General features: G+C 35.9%; 5 protein-coding genes across 6 annotated transcripts; all 5 read left to right on the top strand.

Annotated features, from left to right (window-relative positions):
* Positions 1-388: 388 nt before the first annotated feature.
* LOC142506048 (pentatricopeptide repeat-containing protein At2g03880, mitochondrial-like) lies at positions 389-3,035 on the top strand. 2 transcript variants are annotated; one of them, XR_012804520.1, is made up of 2 exons: positions 389-2,675; positions 2,896-3,035. XR_012804520.1 is itself a non-coding variant. In XM_075619185.1 (2 exons), exon 2 carries the CDS (start codon positions 936-938, stop codon positions 1,878-1,880), a length of 945 nt encoding a protein of 314 aa, XP_075475300.1. In that variant the 5' UTR covers positions 389-839; positions 874-935; the 3' UTR covers positions 1,881-3,035. The 2 variants fall into 2 exon arrangements, 1 of the variants encoding a protein (XP_075475300.1); XM_075619185.1 differs by having other exon boundaries at positions 389-839; positions 874-3,035.
* Positions 3,036-9,123: 6,088 nt separating this feature from the next.
* LOC142506145 (auxin-responsive protein SAUR50-like) lies at positions 9,124-9,817 on the top strand. Its single transcript, XM_075619301.1, has one exon. It carries the CDS (start codon positions 9,227-9,229, stop codon positions 9,548-9,550), a length of 324 nt encoding a protein of 107 aa, XP_075475416.1. The 5' UTR covers positions 9,124-9,226; the 3' UTR covers positions 9,551-9,817.
* Positions 9,818-12,924: 3,107 nt separating this feature from the next.
* On the top strand, positions 12,925-14,543 carry LOC142506213 (peptidyl-prolyl cis-trans isomerase Pin1-like). The gene is made up of 2 exons (XM_075619398.1): positions 12,925-13,246; positions 14,095-14,543. Exons 1-2 carry the CDS (start codon positions 13,012-13,014, stop codon positions 14,217-14,219), a joined length of 360 nt encoding a protein of 119 aa, XP_075475513.1. The 5' UTR covers positions 12,925-13,011; the 3' UTR covers positions 14,220-14,543.
* A 685-nt stretch (positions 14,544-15,228) lies between these two features.
* On the top strand, positions 15,229-17,353 carry LOC142506212 (amidophosphoribosyltransferase, chloroplastic-like). The gene has a single exon (XM_075619397.1). The coding sequence runs from the start codon at positions 15,433-15,435 to the stop codon at positions 17,167-17,169; it is 1,737 nt and encodes a 578-aa protein (XP_075475512.1). The 5' UTR covers positions 15,229-15,432; the 3' UTR covers positions 17,170-17,353.
* A 1,126-nt stretch (positions 17,354-18,479) lies between these two features.
* On the top strand, positions 18,480-23,459 carry LOC142505896 (polyprenal reductase 2-like). Its single transcript, XM_075619040.1, has 10 exons — positions 18,480-18,774; positions 19,056-19,226; positions 20,145-20,212; positions 20,541-20,668; positions 21,321-21,569; positions 21,803-22,152; positions 22,436-22,670; positions 22,852-22,950; positions 23,060-23,131; positions 23,225-23,459. The coding sequence occupies exons 5-10, from the start codon at positions 21,420-21,422 to the stop codon at positions 23,327-23,329; spliced, it is 1,011 nt and encodes a 336-aa protein (XP_075475155.1). The 5' UTR covers positions 18,480-18,774; positions 19,056-19,226; positions 20,145-20,212; positions 20,541-20,668; positions 21,321-21,419; the 3' UTR covers positions 23,330-23,459.
* The last annotated feature ends 72 nt before the right edge of the window (positions 23,460-23,531 follow it).

The following is a 23,531-nucleotide window of genomic DNA, read 5'->3' on the forward strand; positions in this document are numbered from 1 at the left end:
GGTTTTGATATTTTTTTGATAAGTTAATCACGAATTTTAAATTGATAATTATTTTTGTCTTTAATACGTTGTACTTATATAAATTATTATTTATGCATTGATAAAATCCATAATTTGGTTATTTTTAAGTTATCCTGTTTTATTCGCAATGTGTTGATATATATTTTAAATTTGTTTTGGTTCATTTCGTTCTATATATTATGTTCATTTTATGATTTATTATATAATATAAAACTAATATATTTGAATTTTAATTTGAGAAAAAAATTTGAAAATAAATTATATAAATCTTTAATTAATTTATTCGTATACAAAAAATTAAATTTAAATAAATAATAAAATCATTCAAATTATTTTATATATAATTGTTATTTTCGTGAAGGAACCATATAAAAGTCTTTTACAAAGCAAAAGATCTTCAAAACTGGACCGGTGCACGTATGTTCCCTCGATTCCAGCTTCATGATGCATGGAATTTTCACTCCATAACTCAATTTTTACGACATTGTTCCCTAACCAAGAATCTGAGAGCTATTCAAAGATTCCATGCCCATTTACTGAGAGCAGGCTTGTTCTTCGTCTCCCCTAACCTGCAGACCAAGCTCATATGCACATACACCACATGCCTTGACAGAAACGGTCTTAAAACGGTAGCCCATTTCTTGAAATGTCTCAATCCCAATAACCCGTTGCCCTTTAATTCGATGATATCTCATTTTTCGCAACATGGGTTCAACTCTTTTGCCCTCCACACGCTTTCTTTCATGCATAATAACGGTGTGTTTGTTGATTCTTACGCTTTGTGCTTCGCTTTGAAATCAATTTCTTGTTTAGAAAATGTTTTCCTTGGTAAATTGATGCATAGTTATGTAGAGAAGTCGGGTTTGTTGGCTAGTGTGTTTGTGGGTAGCGCTTTGGTAGTTTTTTACGCGAGGATGTCATGTATTAATGATGCGGCTATGGTGTTTGATGAAATTCCGATTAAGAATGCTGTATGTGTTAATGCGCTTTTGTCGGGTTATGGTGGGTCGAAAATGTGGGATCAAGGGGTTAAACTGGTCAGCGGAATGCAACTGTTGGGTCTGGAAGCCGATAATTTTACATTTTCTACAGCCTTGCGGTCATGTACGGGGCTGTATGATGTTGAATTGGGTAAGCAGATTCATGGGATGGTTATTCGAAAAGTTATTGAATTTGGAGCTGATGTGTTTCTGCAGTGCCTGTTGATTGAAATGTATGGTAAATGTGGACTCGTGGAGAATGCAAAAAAAATGTTTGATATGGTGGGATATAGAGAAGGGGAGGAGATGCGAAGGGATGTTATTTTGTGGACTTCGATGTTAGGAGTGTATGGGAAAAATGGAAATTATGGAGAAGTCATTAAGCTGTTCAATAGCATGCTGAATTCGGGGATTAAACCTGATGAAGTGGCATTTTTGTCAGTTATCTCTGCTTGTGGCCACACTGGCCAAGTGGACCTTGGGATAAAGTTCTTTGAGTCAATGACTCTAATCTATGGGTTAAGTGCTAGTCGGGAGCATTACAGTTGTCTCGTGGACTTGCTTTGTAGGTCTGGCGAGCTGCAGAAGGCATGTAAATTAGTAAATGATGTATCAAATACTGGATATGAGAGCTTCACTGTTTCCTTGTGGGGGGCATTACTTAGTGCTTGCAACGAGCGTGGAAATGTCAAATTGGGAAAGGTGGCTGCTCAAAGAGCCCTGGAGCTGGAGCCTAGAAACGTTGGAATTTATGTTTTACTGTCCAATATGTATGCTAAGAATGGGATGTGGGATGAAATTGAACAACTGAGGGAGTTGATGAAAAGAAGAGGATTGAAGAAAGATATCGGATGGAGTTTGATAGATGTAGTGACTTGATGTATAAGTGACATTGGCTGGCTGCTTTGATTTTTTATTTTCTACTTTTGAGTGCACATACTGGGAATGGTATGTGTAGCGATGATGTCAAGTTGAGAGGGTCGATGATGGACATTGAATAGAATTGGTTAGATTTTGGTTTAAAACCAGTCCCCTTCATAAATCTACATTAATGAAGACCACTCAACAGTTTGCTACATGAGTACATCTTAATCATATCAGTTTGACTTGTCAAGTTGCTTGAAACTCTAGGATTTGAGTTCTAAGTTGACATTGAAAGGTGAGTTGGGAGGTTAGATTATCTTGAAACTCGGTAAATGAGCAGGCAATAGTGTGATATTACGTCTCGATGTCTTTTTCCTACTAGCAAATTGATTATTAATTGATTTTATGGGTATCACTGGATCTGTATTCGAATGCATTGAATTCCAATCGAATTGGCATATGTTCGAAGGTATTTGGTATTTTCATGTTGAATTCAAGCTCAAATTATTTTTGCTTAATTCACGAGCCACTTTCAAAACAGACTAATAAACTCGAGCTAGTTGAGCTTTTGCTCAATAGAGTTCAATAATTGAGTTTCAGTCAGCTATAAAAATTTGAGCTCAAGTTCGAATATGAAAAATATGCTAGGATTTGGCTCGATTCAATTTGTTTGGATCATAAGTTGAAGGTGTGCAAACGCTTATGTTTAATCAACAAAACTTATTATTCTGAGGATCCAATGCATGTATCCTTCATGTAGTTTATTTATCTTCCTGTCATTGATGTTGTGTGCATTCATTGCTGTGCCAAGTAGTTCCATATTAAACACCGGACTAGGTTCATTAGGAAAGGCAATGGCAAAAAATTTCTTCAAGTATCATTGTTGTCCCAAAACTCCAGATCACTGAGAATGAATTTATACTTTACCACGCCCCATCACATGTAAGCAGGATACTGTGAGATATATATTCTGGATTTATAATTTATTATCCAATTTGTAAACATGTACATTGGTTGTATGCACCCGGAGCTTTGAGCTTGTGACCCACTGACTCCAGCCAGTGTTATTCTTTCCCGAAAGGTCGATTGCCTAAGAAGCTGGCTAACAGTAGTTCAATATATACGTTAATAATTATTTCTAATAGTTCGGGTACTATGATTTGAAATACCTCTAAGTGTAGGTCTACCGGTCGGAACTGGTGGGACGTGATCTCGTGCTATTGTACTGAAGTTACGTGATACTTTTCAATTCAAGGAACCTAATCAGCAACTCATATGGGCATGTCTACATGGATGCTATTCAGCTTAGAGGTTTTGAATATGTCGAAACCGAGATGAAAATTTTCCCGTAGTTTTGTTGGAGTTAATGTATCCAGAAGTTGAACATTTTTAAATCCTTGAATTATTTTGTATCTCAAGATAGCGGGTTAGGTCCTTTTTTCTACTGGTTCATACATACGTCTTCGGTGAAAGATCTTCTCATTTTTACTCATTCGTAGCTGGCAATTATTTGGTTTATTGCAGCATTCCAGGTTTGAGAAATCCTTGTCTCTAAATATGTCGAGTTCTTTCGTATAATTTTACGCGGGTCCTTTGATTGAATTCCTGCGCATTCCCTTGTTTTGAGGTGGTGTGATATATGTAGAGTAGCATTAATTGTTCCCAAAATATGGTTGGGAATCGAGGCTTTTTGTGCACCAAGACTTTGTTGCATTTGAGCTGTATGTAGGCCCAACTTTCTTGAATAATCATTCTCGTAAATCCGACCCTTGTCGGAAGTGGAGCATGTTATATTCTTCCTTGATTTGAACCACATTTCATGATTTTCATCTCAATTCACCTTTGTTTTCTGCCCCTTCACACCCGCGATCATTGTTGCTAATTTTTTTTTATCTTAAATTTCCGATTACGATCTGCCATAGTTTACATCCTTCCACTTTCGTTCATGTCGAACGTATCGGGAAAAGTTCGGGTTTCATCTTGATTCTTGCGCGAAAAAACTTCCGGTTGGGTGGTAACTAATCAAATACTCACCCTACGTATAGTTAAGTCGTCACTCAGAGGAATCTGGATCATTACATAGCAAAGTGACTCTTCACATTCTTCCGTCTACACACGGTTGCGTATTAGGTCAAACTGATAATAACGCGCAGAACAAGAAACACGTATTTCGCCGTAAAAAACTCTTAGATAGGTGGTTTTCAGGTGGAATATGGTTAATTTTTTTATTTTTTTATGTTACAAAAAACTCTTGTTTGACGGATATCGATCTAGCTCATGAAAAACTATTATTTGTATATCAAAAGCATTATTTTTCGAGTAGGTCTTTTGGGAGACGGTGTTACGAATCTTTATCTGTGAGATGAGTCAACCCTACCGATATTCATAATAAAAAGTAGAGTAGATCTCTTGTGAGACGGTTTCACGAATCTTTATCTGTGAGACGGGTCAACCCTATCGATATTCACAATAAAAAGTAATACTCTTAGCATAAAAAGTAATATTTTTTCATGGATGATCCAAATAAGAGATATGTTTCGCAAAATATGATCTGTAAGATCGTCTCAGATAAGTTTTTGCCTAAAAAATAATACTCTTAGCATAAAAATTAATATTTTTCATTGATGACCCAAATAAGAGGTCAGTCTCACAAAATACGACCCGTGAGACCGTCTCACACAAGTTTTTGTCTTATTTTTCACTGCATGTATGAGTTAGGTCGATTCATCTTACGAGTATAGAATTGTGAGATTGTCTCATAGTAGACTTGTTCAAAAAAAAATTACTTTGCAAATCTTGATCAAAAGTGTTATATTTATGAGTGGTCTCATGAAATACATGTCGACCTTATATATACATATAGTTAAAAGTAATAAATACTTTCGACATAAAAAACAATAATTTTTCATGAGTCGTGTAGTATATGAGATTTGTATCATAAAATTTATATATGAAACAATCTCATAAAAATTATTTGTGATTTTTCGACTTGAATTATGGGAATGGTATCTGATAGGGGCCTTACTAAAGGCAGAGTAACATGGGATTCATGTGCCATACGGATTGAATAGTCTCAATCTACTGGAAAATAGAACAGAGGTTTTGATTTCTGATTGATGGATATTTGTGTTGTGGAATATCCATTGTAGATAAATTTAAAAAGAGCCCGGACGATTGCCCCATGATTTATGAAATTTCCAAGAATGTATAAAGTGGCCTTATCGACAATATTTTATCTAAAATATAATATACTCTTCCCATCTCAATCAATTATATATAATTCATTTATCTTCGATTATCCCAAATATATAGTGTGGTTTCTATTCTTAGATTTTATAAATATATCTCTATTAACAAAGTTTTGGAAAATGTGAATTTTTTGAATGAATCGAATAGATAAATAGAAAGTTTGTTCGTAAAATAAGCTTTATTTTTCTAATAATTTTGAACGAAGGGAGTATTAAATATTTTTGAGTTTTTTTCACCAAAACCCCTTATGAAATATCGAAAGTGTATGCCTCACTTCATGAAAATTAAATAGACGCTCCCATCCCTTAACTTTTTATAAAAATTTCATAGTTTATCCTTGCTAAAACGAGTTTTTGAATATGCATCTACCTATGTAGCGGTTGATAAACTAATTTTGAACAATATTATGTTGAATGTATAAAATACTCTTTTAATTAATCTCTAATATGTTTCAGAATTCACAGATCATAATCAGTGTCAGTTGCTACCTAATGAAGCCAAAAAATGTAATTGTCGAGATTACTCAATGGGCTCATAAACAGGGTCCCAGTAGTTGTAGATCGGTACTCCAATTAGTTCGTAAACGGGTCCAAGTATTCTGTAGACAGCAAATTGTGGATTATCACATATGTCACGAAAAAACGTCAGGACGTCGAGGGTTGCTCAATGTAGATATTTTGACGCTCGAGTCATAAAACAATTTAAAGATATTCCCTTCAAAGTAGAAAGCATAAGAAAATGATAATATACATTGAATAATAAGAGTATCTCCTATTTTTAGATTTTTTAGGAGTGTACGGTAAAATTAGCATTTGTAAACAATTTGAGCTTCATCAATGAGGTAATTTGCTTGTTCAACGTGGCGAATAGTCCTGAGAGAAGCCAAGACACGCCAAAATAATTACTTGATTAATTATTGATATATTTTATTTTCTTGAATTATTTTGGGCCAATGGATTTCTTGAATTCTTCAAACCGGATACGGTGGCCGGAAGTGTGCAGTAAATAAGAAGAAAAGTGTGGAAGAAAGCCAACCAAGAGAGAAAGCATGCGCAACCGCTAGCTGGATGCGCTACAAGTAAAGTATTCGGCGGAGACAAAACATTAGGAAAGCCATGTCGTGTAAAATGTCATTAAAGCATGTTTATGTAGATAGACCCATGACAATAAATTTATAAATTCTCTCTTTGACAAAATTATTGTTTTTTTTTTTCCTTTTTCGTCTTGTTGTTGATCAATTTACAATTTCAGTCCACTGATTTATATGTTTTTCGATTCTAGTAATTTTTCATCGGAGTGTTGACGTGTTACCGAGAATTGATGACGTGTTCGATGTCATGTCAGCACTACAGTGAAAAAGAACTAAAATCGATAGTTAAGATCTTAAAATAATAAATTGATGAATAACATGATTAATTTTTTTATATCTTATCTTATATATCAGAACGTGCATAAGTTTCGCTGTGATGTTGGCATGGCCAAGGCAGAATATATAGTGGAATGATGACATATATTGCGAGTGGCGGTCCAGGGAAAAGTGATCAGTTGATGATGGTCGTCTCCAACAAATATTGATATGATCTCCATGTTTACTATAATCGGTTTAGTTGTTAATTTTCTTTCCGAAATAAACGATTTTAATATCGGATTGGTTTAGTTACAGGACGAGTGAGAAAATAAAAATGATAATGGATTAAGTCTAAACATGACCATGTATTAAACTTGCACCATCGAAGTGAGTTTAGACCTGGACTAGCGGATCTATAAGCCCGGAACCACACGTCCCGTCAAAATATGCCTATATAATTAAAAAATAATCAATAATGAATATATTATCTATAATATTATTTATAAATTTTTGAATTGAAATTAATTTATTTTATTGTTACATGTTTAATGTGAAAATATATCATCATTACAATTTTATTTGTTATTAACTGATTTTCCAAGTCGATTTATTTTAACTTGTAACAATATTTTTTGACATGATTATTATTAATATAAATTTGGACATATAAATTTAATTATTTGTTAATAATAAATTTTTTATTGAATAAACATAAAGATATATATTTTCGGCAAGCCGAATTGGGCCTGCCGAGTTCGCGAGACCAATCTGCCCCAACCCAGACTCGTTGTTATCATCTTATATTACGAATCAATGATATAAGTGTATCTTATCTAATGACCTAGAATTCTTTTTCCTAGATATATATATATATATGAAAAATAAATTGAAGTTTTAGTCACTGATCAAATGATCATTTAATCTATCAACTCGTACACTATCGAGAACTTTCTATTTACTGCTTTCTTTTTATTTGTGGCTACTTGGGTTGCAACGGTCAAACAAGAATAAAACTGTGTACGTCCGTATGCACTTGTGTAAGGAAAAAGTACAGTAAACAATCAAATTTTAAAATCTCATTAATAACAAAACTACTGATTTGTAGGAATTTGTGCATCAAAACTAAATTGTCTTTAAATTTTAGTTTATAATATAATTAGATATCGTTTGAAGTATATTAGTTAAATTAAATTATTCTCAAATGAAAATAAACACTAAATTTATTGATGAAAAAATTTACCTCTTAATGAAGTAATAAAAAACTTTTGTTAAAATTTGTGTGAGACGGTTTCACGGGTCGTATTTTGTGAGATATATCTCTTATTTGGGTCGTTCATGAAAAAATATTACTTTTTTATGCTAAGAGCATTACTTTTTATTGTGAATATCGATAGGATTGACCCGTCTCACAGAAAAATATTCGTGAGACCGTCTCACAAAAAATATAATCAAAACATTTCTAATGAACGATATGCTTTGGGGGAAAAAATTTATATGCACACTAATAAATTAAATGTGCATCGTCGATGATATTTCATGACCACACAAATCTTTATCTGTGAGACGGGTCAACCTCACCGATATTTATAATAAAAAGTAATACTCTTAGCATAAAAAGTAATACTTTTTCATGGATGACCCAAATAAGATATCCGTCTCACAAAATACGACACGTGAGACCATCTCACAAAATACGACACGTGAGACCGTCTCATATAAGTTTTATCTTAAAATTTCATCATTTACACGATCGGACAAGATATATTACTATTATGGATTTTTTATTATCTTTAATTAATTTTGAAAGTAAAATAAACTTTATTTATTTGTCCCCAAACCATCGATGCATGTGAGTGGTTCCACATTTGGAATAAATAACATCGGAATGGTGAGAAGAATAGAGGGTACATATTTGTCATTACTAACGGCAACATAGAAGACCGTACCAGATTGGTTTGGGCCCCGCTTTTGTTCTTCAATCCTTACACACAACCCCAAAAACCCGTGCTATGTCCATTCCCTCGTGTATATATATATATATATATATATATTGCTGCACACCTACCGTGTACACCTATGTGAGCACCGATGATGTGTCACTCACCCATTGGACGTGATGAAGTATAGAAAAATTGTGCATCCAATGGATGAGTGACACATCATCGGTGCTCACATAGTTGTGCACGGTAGTTGTTCAGCATATCAAAACTCTATATATATATATATATTTCAAATTCGGTGCAATAAGTTTGTATTTTGCTAATTTAGTACTCACACAGAATCTATATTCAAAATCTATCTAATCTAATAGATAAATATAATTGAGCCAATACATGAACATGATATATATTTACATATTTTTTTGACTACATACATCGAAGTAGAATCGAAATGTGAGATTTGAGCTAACATGAGTAACCGGTTAGATCAAATGAGCTAAAAACCCGAACTCAATGTATGTACATGTTACCAAGTGTGAATAACAAGAAATTCCATAACTTTCATTAAAAGTTTCAGAATTTCCCATACCTGATTCTAATCTACAAATTTAAAAATTACAGTATATAGAAGAAAAATATACACACGCATCCCCACCCCACCGGCGCACTAACCCCACCCACCCCCTAGCTCCAACTTTTGTTGATAAATACCTTCAGAATTCTATCCTTTCCGAACCGCACCCACCCAAAATCATAACCCAAGAACCTTCATATCCAAACTCTTTATCCTCAAATCTTTTTTTTTTTTTTTAAAAACATCGAAAATGGCGATCAAGAAACCTGTAGCCAAGGTCTCCCAGGCAACAGCACTGAGGCAAATCTTGAAGAGATGCTCCAGCTTGGGTAAGAAAAATGGGTACGACACAGAAGATGGGCTGCCGGTGGACGTACCCAAAGGCCATTTCGCGCTGTACGTGGGCCGAAACCGGAGCAGATACATCGTGCCCATCTCTCTGTTGACTCATCCCGAGTTCCAGGTGTTGCTGAGACAGGCGGAAGAAGAGTTTGGATTCGATCACGAGATGGGACTCACTATCCCTTGCGAAGAAGTCGTTTTCAGATCACTGACTTCTTCCATGCTCCGATGAATTAAGAACGTAGAAGAATATTGCATATTTTGGTGTTCTAGTTCTTGAATCTGGAAGGATTGGAATATGGGCAGAGACGGACAAAGATGAAGCTGGCAGCAAATTTGTGCTGATTTTTCATCTCTTTTTTTTTTACCATCTTTCTTGGTTCCATTTTCTTCTTTTTTCTTGGTTTCATTTTTTTTAAAATTTAATCAACCCATAGCTCATGAACTATTAGTATTTTATGGGTGGTTGGATTTGTATAAAGTTAACTGGTTCTATTAATTCGTTAATTTCTTTGAATATACTCAGACAGGTAACGTAACGAAATTTGGAAAAAGGGCTCGAATTCAAACTAAATATTACCACTTTATAATATCTTAATCAAGTTATCCATTGTATGGACAAAATGGTATGGGATACATTGAGAGATAATATTATAGCATTCTAACGTTGTATTCAAACGATTTGCGAGTTTTTCTACTCAATGTCAGTTAACTGACCAGAAATAGAAAATTTTATATATTCATGTTTTTTCTAGACATGTGTGTATATTTGAATTTTTACTCCATGGTCATTGGCCTCCTAGTCTCTTAAACCATTAGTTTAAGTGGGATCCTCGTGCTTCAATGAAACTTTTTTCTGCCGTTGAAAACTGAACCAAGAATTCTCTTTCTTTATCGTCAATCGAATCACTATTCACGACCAACCATTCCTACTCTTTGAATTGAAACAAATATGAATTATCCATTTTTTTCCTTGTTCAACATAAATTTGATCATATTGCATGAGGAGAAAACTCCAATATAATATATAATTTTCTTTTAATAACTCCGTCTCTTTCACATGGACAATGATTTCTCCATGTATATATATTAGGTAAAAACTTGTGTGAGACAGTCTTACGGATCATATTTTGTGAGACGGATTTCTTACTCGGATCATCTATGAAAATATATATATTACTTTTTATGTTAAGAGTATTACTTTTTATTGTAAATATCGATAGGATTGACCCGTCTCACAGATAAAGATTCGTGAGACGGTCTCACGGGTCGTATTTTGTGAGACGGGTCTCTATTTGGGTCATCCATGAAAAAGTATTATATTTTATGCTAAGAGTATTAATTTTTACTGTAAATATCGGTAGGATTGACTTATCTCACAGATAAAAATTTGTAAGATCGTCTCACAAAAGTATTACTCTAAATCAATAAATCAATTGGACGAACCAGAAGCCCAAGGCAGGGGGACTATCTTCTCAGAATGTCATGCAGTACAATTTGGTACTATTATTAGCTAGCTAGAGACACGATAATATATATATAAATTCATTAATAAATAATGCAGTGTAAATCATAACTAGAAAAAACTTTAATCATCTAAAAAATTCACTAATAATTTATAAATTTATAGTATATTAAGGAAAAAACTTCAAATATCTAAATCATCAAATTCTTCTTAATCTCCATCAACTATATAATCGCTATCTTTCAAAACAATAATGAGTCATGTGTATAGAAGAAATGAGATAATTGAATGAAAATGACTTAATGAAAAACATATTTGTGTCACGGTTACCCGTGTTTAATGTGCGTTCTTTGCGCTGTCACTGTCATAGTGTTTTCAACTTCGAATCATATGCTTGATCAACTGATTTGTGCTCGAGGGTCAAACTCTGGTTGTTCATTTTTTCCCCTCTCCCAAAAAAAAATTTTCTAGTTTTGCTGTCTTAGCGAACAAAATAAATGTGAATAACCTGATGGAGCTATGTTCATCAGACCAGAAACACAAAATGTGCTTCCTTCAGTGATGTCCCTTTGCTTCGGCTGTCTCGTGAGATTTGGTCTTTGCCTGGAAAAAATGGATACTGGTAATGATTCGATCTTTTCGGGACATTCGATCGCCGTACAAGTTAACCATATCATGCACAAAACAACTGTCCAAATGCGTCCAAACTCCCACAACTACGCAAATAAACAAAAGAATCGAGTTGATACGGCTTGAAAAAAAAACAATACATCAAGCATTTGAAAGGAATGAAACCTTAATCATGACATAGTAAACGATTGTCCGGGACGTCTGCAAGCATAAACTACAACTAAGGATGAATACTCTAAAACAATCGAACATTCAGCAAGTACATTGAAAAGTCATCCATCACTTGTCAACCAAGAGAACAATGAGCGGTAAACGAACCATCTGCTCATTTTCTTTGAAGAATCAAACTCGTGACATTTCATATTCAGGACAGTCAGACAGTTTCACGATTTTATTATTGAAGAAACTTCAGAATTAGAAAAGATTAAGAGGTGGTGATTTCAACTTCGGCTCAAAATTCCTCCGCTGATGCTAAGTTTAGGTATGTAAATCTGTATAAACACAAAACCCGTCAAATCCATTAGGAAACAAAATCCAAGCAACATCTATACCCAACAAATGATAGCACATCAAAGCACTATGCTTCTTTCACTACATGAGCATCATGGAAAGCAGTCAATCCTGTGCAATCAATCATTTGAACTTTAAAACTTCCTAAAATTCAGGCACTTGCTCACTCTATACAACTATTGGGATTTAAAGGGAAAAGGGATGATCAAAACAAACAAGATCAGCTGCAGCCATTTCAAGCACCACAGCCAGATACGAAAAGAAACCGCAGGTCTAAAGACGCTGAGTACCAGACAAGGCTGTCTGAACAAACAACGGAACATTAAATTTGTACTCACTTTCTTCGCAATGCTGAAACAAAAGCTTGTAACTCACATTCTCGAGAAAATGTTCATTCACACTTCATCACCATAGTCCATACGTCAGAAGACAGTAATGTCTGTATTAGTTAACTAACTATAACTAAACAAAATAGCAGCAATGAAATCCCAGTTTCTTCATTCCTGCATTCGATCAGTTTTTTTTTTCCAGCTTCAGTTGTCACATCCTCCTAATTCGGGGTGGACAACGAGAACTCGTCGCGGGGAAGAGAGAAAGGTAGGATATGTCTTTTTTGAAATATATAGCATGGAATTTCAAATTGTTTTCCTGGCATGCTCCTTATTTTACCTCACAGAAGAATTTCGAAATAGAATCCCCGAATTCTTTTGGACGATACAAGTCAAACCCATTAATCCACACTGATGAATAGTGTTTGAGTCATTATCAATTACAATATGAAATTGTTTCAAATTCTTATTTTTTAAATGTTTCCTCAAACCTAAAATGTACAATAAAATTAAATTAAGTAAATTTATTTTGTTTATAAAAATAAGTACCGTTGCCCAAAAGGAGCAAGATTCTATTTGAGAGGAAGAATCTAATTGTAATCTGACACTCTTTAGAGTCCTTGAAACGACGTCGGTTTCTTCCCCTACCCTTCAAATAAAGCAGCCTGCCATGTCATTTGTCAACCATTTTTCGCCAGACAAATCTCCTTCTCTCACTCTCTGGGATCCTGATTTTTCTACTTGCTGTGATCGGAAGAAATGGCGTCGTCCGGGCAGGTGAAGGCATCTCACATACTTATTAAGCATGAGGGCTCGCGGAGAAAGGCCTCCTGGAAGGACCCCGACGGCAGCCGCATCTCCGCCACCACCAGAGACGCCGCCGTCGCGCAGATCACGTCCATCCGCGATGATATCCTTGTTGGAAAGTCGAGATTCGAAGATGTTGCTTCTCGATTATCAGACTGTAGCTCAGCCAAGCGCGGTGGTGATCTTGGTGAAACTTTAAACCCTCGCTGTTTTTTCAATGAAATGGAATGTTCAAATCTTGATTTTCTTAGAGATTCGAGGGTTTTTGCTTCATTTTATTTGTAATTCGACATTACATTTGTCTTTGCGGATAAAGAATCTGCTTCTGATTATTTAAACGCGGTATCGCCAATTTGCCATAGTTGTGGACAGAAACGAACCAAGCCTTTTGATGATTCTTTCAAACTTGCTGATTTCCACTCACTTGATCATTGACAACTTCTGAGTTTTGATTTAAATTATCCAGTGGAGATTATTATATCTATTCGATTTGACTTCGGTTATAGGCAAAGACACGATACCATTCATGAAATAGATCCCTCAAGCTGGAGGACGGATTTCTAGAAGTGTTGGCATTGAAATTATTTTGCCATCTTACAAGAGTTATTAATTCTGCCTACTTCACATTGTTTGAGAAATTCTGATTCTTAGCATGTGAGTAGAATTGTGAGAATCTGAGCCTCTTCACTGTGGGAAATTTCTCTATTTAGTGGTACGAATGATAAGACTTTGCATTAGCTCTGGTAGCATTATCAGCTTGCATAAAATTGATTTGGCAGTAGTTCCCATAAAATCAAGATAAGAGTACAAACCCAAAATTTAGCTCTTTTGGGTAAAGACCTTCTAAACTTATTTAAACTCCAGAATTTTTTGTGGAGAAGAGTTGGGATCTAAACATTTTCCACCATTGAGAATCTGATACTGATGATGGACAGCTTGGATTACTTTTTACTCTACTAGTATATTATTTGATGGCTTATTTTTCGTACATACTGTAGTTGCAGCAATAGAACCTCATTATACCAATTTTCTCAGGTTACTTTGGCCGTGGCCAAATGCAGAAGCCATTTGAAGATGCCACATTTACTCTGAAGATTGGAGAGATAAGTGACATTGTTGATACCGATAGCGGTGTTCACATTATAAAGAGAACAGGTTGATGTTGGTGCACTACAAGGTGGAGAAGGAATTATAATTACTATAGTTGCAAACTTGCAATATGCCGAATTAAGACCATGTTATTCTCGCGGCTCCCGTCATGCATCTCTTCTCATGAATGTGATTCATTAAAGCAATAAATTTCCTTCTCCTCTAATTGTGCTATCTGAACTTGGATTTTCTGTCATCTCATGAATGCGATTCATTAGAGCAATAAATTTCCTTCTCTCTAGTCGTGCTTTCTGAACTTGGATTTACTATCATATTTTTGTGAACTAGAGAATTTGACTTGAGTCAAATGATTGTGAATTACCCATTGATCCTTATATTTGTTCGCCGATTTTGAATGGCCGGGTAGTAACAATGTTATGGTGTGGGTGATAAGGTTATTTGTCACTAAGAGCAAGCATGGTTTTATGAGATAATATTATGTTATAATTGTACTAATTTCTACAATTTACAGTTTTACACAAGTGGTGGAATCGTGGAATGTCATAAAGTCTAACCTAGTTATCCAACCATTGCTTCATTTCTATCATATATGATTTGGTACTGTGAAAGTACCTTTTGGGACATAATCAAGCATGTCTTCAAGTATATGCTAATCACTTGAAATTGATCGTTCCATGACATATAAGTTTTTTTGACCACATAATTTTGAAGGGAATATTCCATTGTTGGTTGTATGTTTATCTATATGCTAATTTGGTCTTTTATGTGATCATATACATTTATTAATACGACATCCAAAAAAAACTAAAATTATAAAATCTGACAACATAAAAAGATAAAAAAAAATATAAAGAGAATTCTTTGAATGCAAGGCAAAGGTTAGAAAGATCCAGTTTTCACTCTCTTTATGCCATCCGATTTTATTCTATGTAGGCTTCATCTTTATCTCTTTCGGAGAAGTCGGTATACACGTCGCTTACCCGTTATTAGTTCCATTTACTTGGACAGTATTTGTGCGCAAGCCGAAAGTACTTTAGATTATGGGGTGTATTTATTTGTCGGCTGGGTAGGAAAAACAACATCTCCTTCATTTTCCAATTTTTTTTAATAAATATGATATTCACAGATTTCAGATTCCTAAATTCCGTTGATCCGCTCCGCTGTTTCATCACAAACCAATCAAATTTTACCTTGAGACTTATTTTGGTCACCAAAACCTATAATTCGACTATTCGTACTTCATCTCATCTGCTCTAGACCCCGATGGCCGCCGCCACCAAGATTGCCGCTTCCGCGGCCTCATCATCCTCTGCTTCATCGGCCTTCCGTCTCTCGTCCCCCCCTCCGCAGTCTAGGTTCTTCCCATCCATGTTCCCCAAAACCCTTGGGAAACCCCTCCATATGACCTCCTCCAAAAACCCAATCTCAGATATTGTCTCCGGGTACAAAAACCTACCGAATATAGATTCGAATATTTTTTTTCCGAATGATGATGACGATAAACCTAGAGAGGAGTGCGGGGTGGTGGGAATCTACGGTGACCCAGAGGCCGCACGTCTGAGCTACTTAGCTCTCCACGCGCTCCAGCATCGTGGTCAGGAGGGTGCAGGGATCGTGGCGTTGCACGATGGCGTGCTCCAGTCGGTTACAGGAGTTGGGCTCGTGTCCGAGGTTTTTAACGAGTCCAAATTGGCTCAGTTACCGGGAGATATCGCCATAGGTCATGTAAGATACTCCACGGCTGGTTCCTCCATGCTTAAAAATGTGCAGCCTTTTGTTGCAGGTTACCGATTCGGCTCTGTTGGGGTTGCCCACAATGGAAATTTGGTTAATTACCAGGTTTTGAGGGCGGAGCTGGAGGACAACGGATCGATTTTCAACACCAGTTCGGATACTGAGGTTGTTCTTCATTTGATTGCCACCTCGAAGGCAAGGCCCTTTTTCTTGAGGATTGTTGAGGCCTGTGAGAGGCTTGAGGGAGCATATTCTATGGTTTTCTTGACCGAGGATAAGCTCGTTGCAGTTCGTGATCCCTTTGGGTTTAGGCCGTTGGTTATGGGTCGAAGGAGCAATGGGGCTGTGGTTTTTGCATCAGAGACTTGTGCATTGGATTTGATCGAGGCGACATATGAAAGAGAGGTTTTACCGGGTGAAGTCCTTGTTGTGGATAAAGAAGGGGTGAGTTCCCTTTGTTTGATGCCTCATCAGGAACCGAAATCTTGCATTTTTGAGCATATCTACTTCGCACTTCCAAATTCTGTAGTTTTTGGGAGGTCTGTGTATGAATCAAGGCGTGCGTTTGGTGAAATCTTGGCTACAGTAGCACCTGTGGATTGTGATGTGGTGATTGCTGTGCCGGACTCAGGGGTTGTGGCAGCGCTTGGTTACGCAGGGAAAGCAGGGGTACCATTTCAACAAGGCTTGATTAGATCTCATTATGTGGGGAGGACATTCATAGAACCCTCACAAAAGATCCGAGATTTTGGTGTAAAATTGAAACTTTCGCCAGTGAGAGCCGTGTTGGAGGGGAAGCGTGTGGTGGTAGTGGATGATTCAATTGTAAGAGGAACCACATCTTCGAAAATAGTTCGGTTGCTTAAGGGGGCCGGGGCAAAAGAGGTTCACATGAGGATTGCAAGTCCACCTATCATAGGTTCTTGTTACTATGGAGTCGATACTCCTAGTGCGGAGGAGTTGATATCAAATAGGATGAACATGGAGGAGATAAGGGAGTATATTGGCTCTGATTCACTTGCATTTCTACCAATTGATAGCTTGACAAGGCTGTTGGGAGACGATTCTCCAAACTTCTGCTACGCTTGCTTTTCAGGGAAATACCCTGTCGAGCCAACAGGAAAGGTGAAAAGGGTTGGTGATTTTGTTGATGATGGGTTGAGTGGTAGTATGGAGTCCATTGAAGGAGGTTGGATTCCAGGGAACAGTAGCCCAAAGGAGTTTAAAAAACTGACTTGGAAACAGGAGATTCAATGCTCTTCGTAGTTCTCCAGTCAACTCTAGGTTGCTTTGCTTGTTATAGAAACAGCGCAAAGTTCATAGTTATGCAGTGAATGGCAGAGTTTTGGGTGTCTTCTGCTTTATTCAAGTGTGGCTGTCTTCTTTCTTCAAGATTAGCCCATATTTGGTACCAAGGTAATTTCTTGGAATGGATTCAACTGTTTCGTCACGAATAGCAATCCAGAAGAAACATACATCTCTCCCCTGTTCGTGTTCAATACAAAAAAACCAACCCAACACAAAATAGTTCGTTTTTTGGATTAGGCATTTGAAAAATCGAAAAACAAGACCAAAACAAATCCAAATTGTGACCCGTTGCACAACCCTGCTTGGTCTATATTTTATATTATTATTTTGCGGATAAAATAATTGGACTACACACGTCGTCATTCTCATGAAGTTGATGGCTTACATATGACTAATGTTCTGTATGGCAACATGAATTTTATCATCTATAATTATTAATCAGTGCTGACAATTACATTTTAGCTGTGTTTGGTTCATAGGATTAGGTGGGTTTACTAATATTAAACCTACCTAATCAAGCGTTTCGTATAATTTTTATTTAACCAACTCAATCCCTTCTATAAATGATTAGGTTGTATTAGGTAAGTTAAAATAATACCTACTCGTCCCCTAGAATTATTTATTCAACTCTTAATCCATCTTATTTTTCCAATTTTACCATTCTCCTAAATCCAAACTCATCACCACTTCCTTCCACCGACCGACCACCGTCAACCCCTGCCGTCGGCCGACCGCCGCCTCCTCCTCCGGCCAATCATCGCCGCCTCCGGCCAACCGCCGTCGCTTCCGGCCGACCGCCCCCGCCGCTTCCGGCCGACCGCTGCCATCGCTTCCGGCCGACCGGCCGCCACCACCAGCCGACACACAAATAGAAGGACAATTTTATCAATTCATCAAAAAATTATTAATTATCACATTTTTATCCATCATACTAAACATAATATTATTTTATCATTATGTACTTCAATTATTCTTTTTATCATTTTTCTCTTAATCATTTCATTATCTTATCCTCTAAATCAGACGCAACCTTCAGGTATTTACTTGCAATAAAATCATTTTTTAATGAGTAACTTTATTTACACGTATTTTAACATGAATTTTAGAAAGAAAATTCTTATTTTAACTTTATTTAATGGGTATTTTAATATGAAGTAAAAATATTGAAAATAACTAATTTATTTAATAAACAAGAGATAGATTGGTAAAAGAATATATTAAATAATATCATATATAGATACTGAATCAGAAAAATATATTTCTTTATTTTCACGTAAGTGAATTTCGAGATTTTGCAATAGTGTGTTGGTTTTCCCGGTAAGGTCCATTTCGCTTGTTCAATTCCAGTGGACCCAAGCCCATTGAGGCCCAACAATCAGGTTCGATGGGTTAGTAAATTTTATATCACGCGCTTCCCGCTTGGCTCACCAGAAGAGCAGGACGACACCCAATCTCAGGTACCCAAACACTAATATTCTTGTGATTAGGCTCATGTTTTAGCTGTAAGCTGTAAATTTAACGGCTGCAATTTAATCAGAGATGCATTTGTTCTGTTATTATTTTGTAAGCTGTTTCTCTTAGTAATTTTTGCTTTTTCTTTAAATTCTAAAACTAAGAATTATTGTGCCGAATTCTAGTGGTGGGTTGCTAAATCCAGTTTTTTCGTCAAATTTTTGACCATATAGAATTTTTTTTTCTAGCATGAACCACTATAATTTCTTTTTATATCGAATTTTTTTATGATTGAGCTAGTATTAAGAAGTCTGAAAATTTTATTGTTTTGCGATTTGATTTAGTGTAGTTTCGTATAATTCGGAAGTAGTTCAACATGAATCTTTTTGTAGATGGAGCAGGAAGTGGTGGAAGCAGAACTGGTATTGCCCACTCACATGAAGTTTAAGAAGATTCAAGTATATGAAAAGTACCCAAGGGACAAACCAAAGCAAGATGGAAGCATCTCAAGCAGATTATTCCGGCTGAGAATTACCAAAATTGTACCCTCCATGAACCAAATTGTTAGTTCTGCGTAATTGTTGCGAATATAATCAGTTCATTTTCAATCATCTCTCTTCACCTTCCGTATGGTTTTTGTTTCATCGATTATATGTGAAATTTTATTGCGTTGTGAAATGATCTTGGAAAATGAATTAATATGAATACGAGCTTTGCATAAATATGTGCATAATTTTTTTGAAAATTTAGGTATGTCAAACTTTGATCCTATAAATTTATGCTTTTGTGACTGTGAGTGACGTTAGAAGATGCTAGCAGACTACAAATTCATTGATATTCCTAGCCCAAAAAATTTGATAGTCACGGTAAACTAATACAGAAGACTATAATATCAGCTGTCAGTTACTTAATTATTACTCAAGTCTGTAGATTTGATCTCAAGGCTGAAGGATCAAATATTTGGGGAAGCAGTGGGGTTAAAAATGAAAGCACGCTAAAATGTCTTTTGTTGCTTTGGGTGTTGGACTGTTCCCAAGTTGGTGGAGAGGTCTCCATGAACAAGCTTTATACATGCATCATCATCAAAATCACATACCTCTGTAGTTATTGCCGAAGCATGACTATTTGAATGAACATAATCCTAAAATACTTGGGTACATTACTTTGAATGGCCGCCTCTGTTTATTTGATTTTTTTTTTCGCATCAATTTGTAGTATGTCTGTTTAATTTGCTAAAATATATTGTATTTGAATGAGTTCCAATTCTGCCAGACGAGCATCGCTGGAGCATTCCTGGAGTCTGAAATTGTCATGAACCTTTTAATTTCTTGTTAAGCAACAGTGTAGAGAAACCTTTACTACCATGTATTGTGGGTCTCAAAATGAAATATTTGATGATTTATTAGTGTTGCGTTTTCGGCTCAACATTTTCTTTTGTGGATTTATGGAGATTTTCTTTTTGTTTTGGGTATTATCTACAGACGTCAACATCGAGTCACCACCATCTATACATCCATGCAAAAGAATTTGCGATATAACTGGATTTGAGGTTTATTTTCTATAATTACTTTTTGTCTTGTTCTCTGTTTGTTAAGGATAAAGAAATCTATTTCCGGTGGCATGCATTGTGCATGAATATTGGTGTTCTATTGGGAAGTGAATTCCAGTTTACTTCTAGCCTCTTTAATTTTTTTTTAAATTCATGTTCCCTTCATGAAAGTTTGGATGTGTGTTCTTGCATTGGAGAGGCACTGGTACATGCGAGTTTTGAAACTCTATATTGGCTTCACTGAATTCTCACTACAATTTTACAGCCTTATTATTCGATAATTTGACGACGACCAAAATCGAGTATAAAATACTGTTCTGTCACGCAGGCACCTTACTTTGATCCAAGAACCACGCTAAGCTACACCAATACTGAAGTGTTCAAGCTGATAAGATCGCTTCCAAATGATTATGTGCAATGGTGTTTGGCTCTTAGAAATGCTGCCATTGTCCTGAGGTAGAACTGTATAGCTAGAGAAATAGACATTCTTCTATGTAGCAATATCTTTCTCTTGCTATATCTCTGTACCGATGCAGGGGAAAAGTTTTATTCCATGCAAAATGTACATAAGCTTTGTTTTCTTCTTCTTTGCATTGAACACGAACGGGGTAAGAGAGTAGAGACCTATATTTTATATCAAATTTTATCAATTTAAAGCTTAATATCTCGGACTTGTAGTCTCGACGTTAATTACAATTTATCATCATATCGATATTCACAATAAGAAATAATACTCTTAGCATAAAAAATAATATTTTTTCATAGATGACCCACATAAAATATCTGTCTCATAAAATACGATCTGTGAGATTGTTTCACATAAATTTTTGTTATGCTGACATCTTATTGAGAAGATTAAAAATGTGATATTCGAATTTTTAAAAAAGAAAAAAGAAAAAAAAAACAGAACTTTTTATTACATACCGACATCCTATAAGTGGTATAATTTATAATTTTGTGATAAAAACAAAATAATTTTGTAAATTTTTGCTCAGAGAAAGTGGTATCAAGTGAGAAACGCTTTTACGGCAGATGCATTTGCCCGCTTTTATAGAATTTCAAAAGTCCCAAACACTCCTCCATTAATGGTTTTCTATGCAAATTCCAGAACCTCACTCCACGCAATCGAAGTCAATCAATAATCCATCCGATATCCAATGCGTATGCCCTAAATTCCTAAATTTGTTTTCAATTATACGTTCTTACGATGATTCTCGCTTCTCTGCTGCGCGCTGCGTGGATTGCTGGGATTCTTCCCATTTTAATCGCGTCCATACCTTCTTCCAAACTGAGTGCTTTCCACAGTTTTGTGCTAGGGCTAGCTAAGCGTGGAAAGATTATGAAATCTTCTTCCCAAGTGAGTAATAGTTTTGGGTTGGTTGCTTTTGTTTCTGTTTCCATGAATTTGATCCATGGTGAAGTGATATATATATATTTTTTTTTTGCTTTTTGTTGGTCGTGATGGTTGTGTAATGGGATATGTTGTCTTTCACTGCTATATTTTTTTCTGTTAACACTTAAGAGATGGACATGTTTTCTGGATGCATGATTGCAAAAATATAATCTTTGCCATCATTTTTGTCATTTCAGAAATTCACGGTTCCTCAGAAGTACTTTTGTCATTTTTACATATTGGCGGTTGTATGGACTACATTTCTGCTGGTTTCCACGTGGATGTATGCGTACAGAACTGCACCAAGAGTTTCTGAGCCATTGCTATATTCCAGTATAGCCAGTCACTTGGCAGGAGTTTCTCGTGATTTTTGGTTTCATGACGGGAGTTCATCTCTGAGGAAAAGCAAGTATATGATATGGAGATCTGTGTTTTTGCTTCTGTTGATGGAAGCTCAAGTATTGCGGCGTCTTTTTGAATCCATATACTTGTTTAAGTATAGTCCTTCAGCTCGAATGCATATTTTTGGCTATCTGACAGGACTATTGTAAGTATTGACATTTTTAAAAAAAATAGTCTCGTGTCTTTGATTTGTCTTTGCACAATTTTATTTGTAGAACTAATGACATGTATGTTAATGCGTGGTAAATTCTTTTTTCCATTCCAAGTTCAGTAAGCCAAATTCTTGAGAGTTTCTAGAAGTGATTTTCTTTCATAATTATGGCGCTTTCATGTTGGATTATGTCTGAAAACTGAACTTTACTGCTCTATTAAAATTAGCAACTCTATTCAGATTCCGGCCTCATCTGATTACTTCTTTTTCTGACAAGTTTCTATACAGCAGCTCCACTGTCTCTCTGCTCCAAGTACGCCTCAGAGGTTCTCCACTTTGTGACAAAATTAGGTGCCGAGTTTGTTGTCAAAGGGAAGGATAGAATGAAAATCACAGAATATGATGTCTGGGGACATGTGAATCCTCTCTTGCTGCTTAAATGGTACGCATGGCTTGGTGCTGCTGTTTTCTTCTTCGGTTGGATTCATCAGTATCGTTGCCACGCCATATTAGTAAGTTTCTGTACTTCTATTATTTATTATTTGCATCAATTCTATATGATATGCAACAAAATCCGCTGCAAATTAACTTTTGTTTTGCATGCTTTCCCTTATGTCTGACATGAACAAAATACCAGTTTAGACACATGCCGAGAGCTTACCAAATTTTCTTCCTGTCCTTCAAAAAACCCAGGGGTCATTAAGGGAGAACGAGGAACAAGTTAATGATTATGCGGTCCCTTGTGGGGACTGGTTTGAATATGCTTCCTCTGCACATTATCTGGCTGAAATTGTATGACATTCTTCTACTATATGAAGTTCTGAAGCGTATTGCCTTCCCTGAAAACTATTTTGCTATTGAGGCTCCATCTACTTTTAATTCCTTACCGTTTCTTGTTTAGGTTATATATGGTGGACTTGTGATTGCCAGTGGTTTTTCTGATGTTACAATATTGTTACTCTTTGGGTTTGTGGTATGTGGTTCAAGGACCTTGAACAAATATGCACTGCACCCTTCGCCCACATCTGATCTCAAAATTTTGCTTTGTGGTATTTAATTTCTGCAGGTGGCGAATCTCGCCTTGGTTGCAGCTGAAACCCAGAAGTGGTATCTTCATAAATTTGACAATTATCCTAAAAACCGTCGTGCGATCATTCCTTTTATTTACTGATGTTTACAATCACACTGTATATGTACGTTTGTATTACACGTTTTTGTATTTTCTTGTGTGCTGTTGAATCGGCTATATAAATTATTGTATTTTCTTGTATGCTATGTTGATTAATGTGTATATGCGGATATATATGCCTTCCGACTGTTGAGCAAATTATCACTTGAAGATTTTATATTTGCGAGTTCTTTTAAGCTTGTTG

Source organism: Primulina tabacum, chromosome 10 (genome assembly GCF_025594145.1).
Source record: "Primulina tabacum isolate GXHZ01 chromosome 10, ASM2559414v2, whole genome shotgun sequence".
Classification (NCBI taxonomy): domain Eukaryota; kingdom Viridiplantae; phylum Streptophyta; class Magnoliopsida; order Lamiales; family Gesneriaceae; genus Primulina; species Primulina tabacum.

Bases quoted from the DNA above. Each gene is read 5' to 3' on its own strand.
- LOC142506145 (XM_075619301.1), top strand. From the start codon at position 9,227: ATGGCGATCAAGAAACCTGTAGCCAAGGTCTCCCAGGCAACAGCACTG.
- LOC142505896 (XM_075619040.1), top strand. From the start codon at position 21,420: ATGATTCTCGCTTCTCTGCTGCGCGCTGCGTGGATTGCTGGGATTCTT. The intron at 22,153-22,435 runs GTAAGTATTGAC...TTTTCTGACAAG, and splicing joins GGCTATCTGACAGGACTATT to TTTCTATACAGCAGCTCCAC. The intron at 22,671-22,851 runs GTAAGTTTCTGT...CAAAAAACCCAG, and splicing joins ATCGTTGCCACGCCATATTA to GGGTCATTAAGGGAGAACGA.
- LOC142506048 (XM_075619185.1), top strand. From the start codon at position 936: ATGTCATGTATTAATGATGCGGCTATGGTGTTTGATGAAATTCCGATT.
- LOC142506213 (XM_075619398.1), top strand. From the start codon at position 13,012: ATGGCGTCGTCCGGGCAGGTGAAGGCATCTCACATACTTATTAAGCAT. The intron at 13,247-14,094 runs GTGAAACTTTAA...CAATTTTCTCAG, and splicing joins CAAGCGCGGTGGTGATCTTG to GTTACTTTGGCCGTGGCCAA.
- LOC142506212 (XM_075619397.1), top strand. From the start codon at position 15,433: ATGGCCGCCGCCACCAAGATTGCCGCTTCCGCGGCCTCATCATCCTCT.